At 44.0% G+C, this 9478-nt stretch overlaps 1 protein-coding gene across 1 annotated transcript; it reads left to right on the top strand.

Annotated features, from left to right (window-relative positions):
- Window positions 1-5557: 5557 nt before the first annotated feature.
- Window positions 5558-7198, top strand: LOC140999730 (protein FAM200A-like). The gene has a single exon (XM_073470250.1). The coding sequence runs from the start codon at window positions 5558-5560 to the stop codon at window positions 7196-7198; it is 1641 nt and encodes a 546-aa protein (XP_073326351.1).
- The last annotated feature ends 2280 nt before the right edge of the window (window positions 7199-9478 follow it).

Here is a 9478-nt window from a genome sequence, read left to right as displayed (position 1 = left end):
CAAACAAACAAACAAACAAACAGAAATGGGTTGCATGTACACTTCACATATTTTTCACTCAATTATAATGTCTTTTGCTTAAAGAAAACAAAATTAATTAAATTAATCAACTAATTCAATAATGTTGAAGAGAGTTTTCTCATGTCAGAGCAGTCAAAATTATTCCTCCTTGCAGTGCGAAAGGGATATATAATAGAGAAAAAAAGCTTAAAAATATATAAAATATAAGGAATAAGACAGCTGGGTTTCTCTCCTTATATTTTCATAATTCTGAATATCCAGCAAACGTTAAGTCAATGAAAAATAGTTCTGGGGCATTTTCTCTTCTGCAAAGCACTTGATAACATTCACTATCTCTCACCGAAACACATTGCGTGTATCTGCAAGGTAGTTGAACGCATTTCCTTCCACCTAAAACAAAGCCAATTCTTTAAAAAAAAAAACATGGAATTCAATCCTGCGTTGTTTATGTTTGCTTGCTAGCAGTCTTCTTCTTCATTGCCTTTGATGGTGCATTGGTATAGGCTTATTTGTGTGTTACCACTAACAACCAACAACTATTAATCAGCAGAATCAAATGAAAAAGCATGAAACCAGTATTACTGGATTGGTGTTATTGCAAGATTCAAGATGTTTACTGTCACTCCGATTGTACAAGTACACTTGTGTGAAAATTTTTGAGCTTCGAGACTCCACTACAGAAATGGTAAATAGTAATTAGTAAAAAAAATGTATATAATAATAATAATAATAATAATAATAATAACTTAGTTAACTGATTGGTTGAAGGTGCAGCAGCGGTGAAGGTGGCAGTAAGGTGAATGGTGTACATTCATTTGTCGGATATTGCACTGATAGTTGGATTGTGTTATTTGTTAAGGACTCTAATGGCCTGAGGAAAAAAGCTGTTCCTCACTCTGCTGCTGTGTGTTCTGTATCTCCTCCTTGGGGGCAGCAGGGAGAACAGGCTGTTGTGGCACTGCTGGTCATAAAGTTCCTGCAGGCTGGGCAGCTCACACCCGATGATATGCTGGGCTGTTCCAACCACCCTCATCAGCATCTTGCGGTCCTTGCTGGTACAGATGCTGTTCCAGGTAATTAAGCTGCCTGTCAGCAGGTTCTCTATGGTGCCCCGGTAGAAGTCCATGAGGATTTGGGGTCTCAGGCCAAATTATTTGAGGCACCTGAGACCGTAGAGGCGCTGTATGGCTTTTTTGATGATGTTGGTGAAGTGGCCAGCCCATGTGGTCTACGGTGGCCATCGGGTGCAAATCACAACAGCAAATCCGAATCACAACGTCAAGTTAAAAAACACAACAAGTCAGAAAACACAACAGCAAGTCAGAAAACACAATTGCAAGAGAGAAAACACAATAGCAATTTGGAAAGTCTATTGGTGTGTTTTGGTATTCCAGCTAACTTTAAGCCCCTGCTAAATCAGTATCGTCTCAGGGGGGGATGTTCCATTTGTTGACAATGAGAGGAGGGGGGAGTACGAATATTTAGTACTTTTGTAATTGTATTTAATACTCAATGTTTATGTTAAATCAGTCCTAAAATTGTTCTGAATTTGTTTTCAGTACTAATAAAACGGATTAATGTTTTATGTACCTCTAGTTTTATGTGAATTTGTTGAGTATTTTTATATGTGTACCCCCCTGTCGCACTCTGGTACGTGCACACAGGAAGCTCCATGTCAGTCTGCATTTGGAGCTGAAACAGACAAGCATGTTAACTGAGTGTTCTGCCTCTAAGATGTTTAATGCACAGTACAGTGACTATGTTCTGGAAGAGCAATGTAAGACAGTTGTAACGTATAAAGAGCAAGTCTGTACAGTAAGGCGTTTTAAAGTTATCTCAAGAGTTAGTGTTAGCAATGCATTGTTTTCAACTGTGTTCCTTTGAGGTGCTGCCGCCGCTCATTTCGAGTCACACCTTGAGACTCATGGCATTATGGGAGATGTAGTTTTCCTGTCAGATTTGTATAGAGCAAATGTGAAGTGTATTTTTATTTTGTTAATGTTGTATGTGTGGGTGTGTGAACAGACATAAAGTCATTGTGCTTACACTGTGATGGACTAAACGTGTGTGTGTTTTCTTTTATATTATTTTTTTATGCTTGTACATTGTACATGTAGAGTTATTGTGTGTCAGAGAGCACTTTGGAGATGCAATCTCATCAACCAACCCACTACAGGACTTCTACGAAACTACACCAAAGCATTTAGAGAGTGGTTTAGATTACTGGATCAGACTCAATAAGGCTATTCATCTTGCTGATGAGTGCCTACAAAGACAGGGGAAAAGAGTGGAGGATCCAGGTCATGAAGTGACCATGATGTTTGTTAAACATTGTCCCAGCATATACACAGCCCTCAGAAGTAAACCTCTCAAGAAATGTACTGTTGCGGAGGTTCAGAAACTGATCAGCAAGGGCATGTAAGATACAAAACATAGCAAAAGTTAATGATGACATGGCTCCCAATGCTTGGAGCATGGCACAACAGCCAGTTAGTGCTAATCACTCCACAAACATCAACCAGCCTCTCTGAGTAAAATGATCTCCCTTATGGAAAAGATTCTTGCTATGCAGGAGCAGAGCCAAAACCAAGCCCAAGCTAGAATGCAGGTGGATGAGCCTGCTATAACCCTTAGCTTGTGTTGAGTCTGTAGAGCCCCAGATCATTTAACCAAGGCCCACTGCTTCAGAGAAGGCTTATGCTTTAAGTTTTATAAAACAGGACACAGAGGCTATGGATGCCCAGGAAGGAAACAAGCGAACAAAACAAATGTAACCACATCCCATGAACCAAACCCAGCTTTAAACTAGAGGGCCCACGTGTAAAGGGGGACGGTGTGGGCGCAGAACATGACACAACCACAAAGAACCCTGCACTGAAGGTGAGGCTTATTCAAAGCAGTAAGTGATCCACAAAAGAGGAACCACACCCCGAGCGGTGGCCCCAGATGGAAAATAAATAACAAGGATGATCTTTTCTATGCCCCAGCAGTAGTTGAAGGTAAGGTAGAACTCTTATCTCTTGTAGAAGGCAGGTCCACAACCTGCACACTGAGTGAGTCTGCTGAACGCATCCTCCAGAGTGGCAACATTATTGATGAAAAATCAAGCCAGCCAACAGAAAAAGTTCTGATAGGTTGTGGGGGCAATGAAGCCAAACCTAAATATACTTATGAGTTGAACATAGATCTACTTGGTTGCAAAATGGCCATCTCTTTCTTAATTGTTCCAGGACAAGTTGATGATATGATAGCAGGATCAATTGTAATGAGACATGTTATGAGACAACTGAAAAAAGAGTGACTGGTTTTGGGATAATGTTTCACAGCCAGCCAGAGAAACCCCTACTTGACCTGCTTTCCAACGTGGATTGCTGGCATGGTGATAAGATACCAAAAATAGTGGGGACTGTTGTGCTGAAGCCGTGACACATGCATTTACTTTGGGGAAAACTTAAGGAGGAAGTGCCTGTGTCCGTTGGAAGCACCATAATGGTTGAACCCAGTGAATCTCGGTCTGCACCAAGAAACGCGTTGGTAGCACGCACTGTCTGTCCTTTGTGGGGGGGATAAGTGGAATCCCATGATGGTAATCAATTCCCTTGAGTGTCCCATCCTCCTCCACAATAACACCAAGTTAGTTCACTTACACCCGTGCCTGGCCCTTGAAGAATTACAGCTTGACGTTGCCAGTGGAGGGTGTCCTGGCAAGGCAATAACAGTTTTGCAGAATGTTACCCAGGCTGAGACACTAGACTCTGAGTCCTCTGAGACGGTAAAAGAAGAGAACATGTTAAAACTGCAGGAACTAGGTTTAATTGAGATAGATGTACAGTCCTGTGAAGTGTCTGACTTCTGGAAAGCAAAACTTGTTGGCCTAGTTTCTCAGTATGAGGGAGCAAGTTGTCCATAGGATTCGACTGAAGAATGAGTGGCCCTTCCATTTGCCATGTAGAAGGATCCCACCATCCAACTACCAGAAACTGAGCAGACTGTGGACGCAATGGAGGAGAAGGGCATTATTCGAAAATCCAACGGCTTGTGTTGGTTTGGGAACCACCAGGAGAACTCCGGATATGTACTGATTTCAGATGGTAAAACCAGAGAACAGAGAAGGATGCATACCCATTGCCGCACTAGGGCAATGCCCTTGCATATTGGGTGGGAACTGCTTCTTCAGTACTACGGATTTAACGTCAGGATTTTAAAGCATTCCAATACATGAGGGTGACCGCAGAATGATGTAGTCAATCTTTGGACATCAGAATGATCTCTCCCTTCTCTGTTACCTAGATGACCCCCTTGTGGTTGGAAAAAGTGAGCAAGAGGCACTGGATCGTCTGGAGATGGCATTCTCTCGCCTCAGGGAACATAACCTGAAGTTGGCATGGAAAATGTGCTATTTCCTCAGAGAGTCAGTGAAGTTTTTAGGTCACATTGTGAATGCAGAGGGCATTGCAACCGACCCAGGAAAACTGTCAACCAGGTGACAGCGGCAGACTTGATGGAGAATGACGGTGAAACCCCTTCACCAACAAAGATAAGATCCTCCCTTGGCATGGATCATTACTACTCAAACTTCATCGAAGGTCTGTCAAGCATGGCAAAACCATTGTTCGCGCTAAATGCAGGACAGGAAAAAAAGAGGACAAATGGAAAGTCATGTGCCAGCAAGCCAAGACATCTACAGCCCATGGATTGGACTACTGACTATCAGCTGGCAGATGAGAAGATCAAGAGTGCGGTTACTCAGACTGCTATTCTGGCCCACCAAGATTTCAAGAAACCGTTTGCCCTCTCTAACGATGTTTCAGTGGATGTCCTTAGTCAAGTGCCTGATGGTGAAAAGAGACCAAGACCCATAGCCTTTGTAAATAAGACATTGTCTAAGTCACAGTCCCGCTACCCGGCTCATAGATTAGAGTTTTTTGCTCTCAAATTGTGATAAATTTACACACTGGCTAAAGGGAAACCATTTCATAGTCCTGACTCAGGGATCCCCAATAGGCGGCCCACGGGCCACATCCGGCCCGCGAGAGCTAAACATCTGGCCCGCACCGAATGCAGTAATATTCAGAAATGCAAACTCATCTTTCGGCGAGGTGCTGGCGCACATACACACACGCACATAAAGCGCCTGTCGCACTGTTATTTTTACCTCACGCCACACCGTACATTTGATACAGTTAGAGCGCGCGAAAACAACAATAACAAACTGCACATGCACAATGATTAAGCAGCGCCAACCCTGCCATCCCCGGGCATATCAAAGTAAGTCAGACTATGAAAGAACAACATGGCCTGTAAAAAGCGGAAAGTTGACCAAGAAAACAGACAGTTTAAAACTGACTGGACTGATAATTTTTGTTTCATTTTGCCTGACCACGCCAATTCTAAGCCAACATGCCTCATATGCATGCAGACTGTAGCTGTCTGCAAAGCAGAAAATCTGAAACGGCATTTCAACACAATGCATTCAGCAAGTTTCACTGCAAACTACCCTGCAAAGTCAGAGCAACGCAAGCAAAAAATTGCGAACATGATAACATCATACAAGCACTCTGTGTCAACTATGAGCAAATCAACATCTGCACAGGAGAGCGCCACAGCTGCATCCCTGCAAGTTACATGGAACTTGGCTAAAGCTAAAAAGCCCTTTGCTGATGCTGACTTGATTAAAAAGTGTGCAATAGACATGGCTGGAGAGGTTTTAAGTCACGATGAGAAAAACAAGAAGACTGTTGTGGAGCTATTAAAGCAGGTGCCATTGTCGGCTAATACGGCAACAAGAAGAGTGGAAGTTTTAGCGGAGGAGTGTTTTTCCAGTCTACTCACTGATTTAAAGACAGCAGAAGCCATGTCACTCGCAATAGATTCGTCCTGTGACCGGACCGATATGGAACAATTAGCTGTGTTTGTGAGGTTCTGTGATGGGAAAACTTTCCGGGAAGAGCTCCTTTGTTTACTCCCTCTACCTGGGCGCACAACTGGGGAAATCGTCTTTAATGAGCTGATGCAGTTCCTCGAGAAGAACGGGTTGGATGTACGTAAAATCGTGTCCGTGGTCACCGATGGGGCTCCGTCTATGGTTGGACCACACAAGGGCTTGGTAAGCAGACTTGCCACTGTTAACCCAGCGCTCCTGACATTTCATTGCATAATCCATAAATCTGTGCTGTGCGCTAAACTGTGTGGGGAAATGAAGACGGCGATGGATACGGTGACCAGACTGGTTAATTTTGTTCGGGAGAGTTCTAGTCTGCAACATCGCCTTCTCAGAACATTCCTGGAGGAAATGTCAGCGGAACATCATGATCTCTTGCTGCATAACGATGTGCGCTGGCTGAGTAAAGGCCGCGTGTTGGAAAGAGTGTGTGACCTGCGCGATGAGCTCGCGTCATTTCTATCCAGCTTGCAGAGCCAAAAAGTGCAGGAATTCCAGCTGTTTTTAAGTGACGACAAGGTGATGGCACGTGTGTTTTTTTTGTGCGACATTATGTCTCATCTGAATCAGCTTAATCTGCAGTTACAAGGCAGAAATCACACTGTCGCAGACGTGTACGAGGCGGTTGATGCTTTCCAGTCAAAGCTGACACTTTTGGAGAGGGACATTAAAGGGAGAAAACTACACTTTCCGCGGCTGCGGGAGCATTGCGAGAAGACAAAAAAGAGAGAGGATGCTGCAATGAAGGATTTCGTGACCAGGCTGGCAGAAAACTTCAAAGAAAGATTTGAAAGCTCCCCTAAACTCTCAGGTGACATCCTTCTCTTCCTGAGACAGCCATTCTCCGTGTCCGCCGACGGCCAGTGGACTACAGAAGCCAAAAGGCTGCTGCCTTCCATAGATGAGGCATCCCTTCAGATGGAGGTCTTGGAGATGGGAGCGTCTGATTTGCTCAAAGCGCAACACCAAGACGTTGCAGTGAGTGACTTTTGGCTCAATGTGGTTCCCCAGGCTCGATTTAAAAACACGCGAGCTATTGCAATGCTCCTACTCACGATGTTCCCCTCCACATACATATGCGAGTCATCATTTTCGTCAATGAACTCCCTAAAGACCCAGGACAGAAACAGACTATCCAACACACATCTTGGAGAGTGCCTCAGGATTGCTACAACAGAATACAGGCCCGACATCCGACGGATTGCTGCCTCCCGTCGCTCTCACTTCTCTCACTGAATGGTATGGAATATCTATTTTTATTATTATTATTATTTATTCATTTCAAAATACTGTTCATAGATTGATGTGTTTTTATGACATGTGACATATTTTAAAAGACACAATCTGACAGACTCTCTCTCTCTCTCTGTGTGTGTGTCTGTGTGTTCATTCTCTGACAGGGAGCTGGTGAGTTGCAGGACTGGATATGGTTCCTCAGAGCTCTTTACTAATAAGACTAGGAACACAGGTTTGAAATGTGTGTTTTTGTGTTTGTGAGCTGTTTGGATATTTTACAGATGAGTTCATACTTGACTCTGCACTAATGTTGATGATATGCAGAAATGTTTCACTGGACATCTTAGTTAACACTGTTATGCTCCTTTCCTGTTGTGTGCCACAACAATAATTGCTTTGAATATTTTTGAATATTTTCAATATCAAAATAAATTCCACACACCTGGGCCATCCTACTCACCTCTCATTGTCTTCCTTTATGTTAGGCCTCTATTGTTGGTGGTTGTGTCAATGTAAGAACATGGTAACAATGGCTTTGGACTAATTATTTTTCAGGAGTAGATTTTTGTGTGAACTTGTGTGAGAATCCCAGATCTTAATTATTACCTCTGCAATGCACTACTAATAATAGTAATTTAAAAAATGATAGCAGCAGCAGCAACAACAACATTATCTGTATATAAGTCAACTTTTATTGGCGCACTGGGAAAAAAAAACCCGGACCTGGCCCTTGGCTTGGAATATTTCACATACTTTGGCCCTTGGGGAAAACTAATTGGGGAACCCTGTCCTAACTGATAACAACCCCCTCACGTATATCATGACTAAGCCTAAATTAGACGCCTGTGAGCAATGATGGGTGTCAAAACTTGCCTTGACTTGACTTTGACTTGAAGTACATACCTGGAACACAGAACCTGCTAACCTTCTGAGCCGACGCTTGGACGCTGGCATAGCCCTAGACAATGGGGCTCAGTGTGTAACCTCAGAGCGAATACAAGAGGCATTTCGGTTGTCAGTCAATGTCCAGACCAGTAACAATTACCTGCCCAAAAACCAAGATGGAGGCCAGATTGGAATGTCCAGAGAGGGAGTTAAAGCACTCCTGGAAGAGAGTGGGAGAGTGGCCAGCCAGTACGCAACATCAAGTTTGCCCAGTGTTCTGGCAGTGCTGAAGGGGGCGTGCCTGCTCTCCCAGCCTTCTCTGCAGAAGACATCGAAAGGAGTCTGTGTTATAGCTTGTGTGAGATTCTTCGTTGAGAGGAAGAGGAGACCCTCAAGTAGGGAGAGAAGCCATGAGACTGCACAAGTTCTAAGGATGCTAAAACATTGGGAAAAGCTTGAGATGACGAATGACATTCTCTACTGGAGATCCAAGGACAGAACTGGTAGGAAAAGGTATCAGCTAATGTTACCCACCTCACTCAAGGCTGTCGCTCTCAAAGGAACTCATGAGGAAGCAGGCCATCAGGGCCAGAGTAGGATACTTCATCTGGTGCGCCAAAGATTTTTCTGGTCAGAAAATGGATGGAGAAGTTAAGAAGTATGTCTCTCACTGCAAACGCTGAGTGGTTAGCAAGACCCTTGAGCCAGAGGGCAGGGCACCATTAGAATCGATCAAGACAAGGGCAACCCTCGAGCTTGTTTGCATAGATTTTTGGTCAGCTGAAGTGAAGAACGGAGAGAGTGTCGACATACTTCATGAAGCTAGCCCTTGCATTCCCTTGTCCAAACCAGACCGCCAAGGTGGTTGTACAGAAGTTATGGAATCAGTTCTTCTGTACCTATGGCTTTCCGCTCCTGATCCATTCAGACAAGGGGGCTAATTCTGAGAGCCATTTGATCGCAGAACTGTTACAGGTGTCTGGAATCAAAAAGTCCCACACCACCCCATATGATAGGGCTGGGCGATTAATTGAATTTCGATTTCGATTTCGATTTTGGCTTCCGTCGATCATGAAAACAAGATAATCGTAATAAAACAATCATTCTGCCGCACGCCGTGTCTTGTGTGGTAAATGCAGCGAACCCTTCCATCTCCACCTGTGCACTCCACTCCACCCCGCCCCCGCCTGAAAAGTTTCGCTTTCAGCCACGCCGGTGCGTATTGCCAGTGGGTGTAGAAGAAGACGGGAGAAGATGGCAGAAAGGCAGCCTTTGGTCGGGAAGAAAGGTAAAGCGGTTTCTGTGGTGTGGAAAGACTGGTGTGGAAATATTGTGCAAGATATGTCACGCGACCGTGTCTGCACCGCAAGGGAACACAACCAATTTGTTTAACCA

Source organism: Pagrus major, chromosome 7 (assembly GCF_040436345.1).
Source record: "Pagrus major chromosome 7, Pma_NU_1.0".
Lineage (NCBI taxonomy): Eukaryota > Metazoa > Chordata > Actinopteri > Spariformes > Sparidae > Pagrus > Pagrus major.
The sequence above is the reverse complement of the archived record's forward strand: the minus strand, read 5'-3'. Positions and strand labels throughout refer to the sequence as shown.

Bases quoted from the DNA above. Each gene is read 5' to 3' on its own strand.
- LOC140999730 (XM_073470250.1), top strand. From the start codon at position 5,558: ATGATAACATCATACAAGCACTCTGTGTCAACTATGAGCAAATCAACA.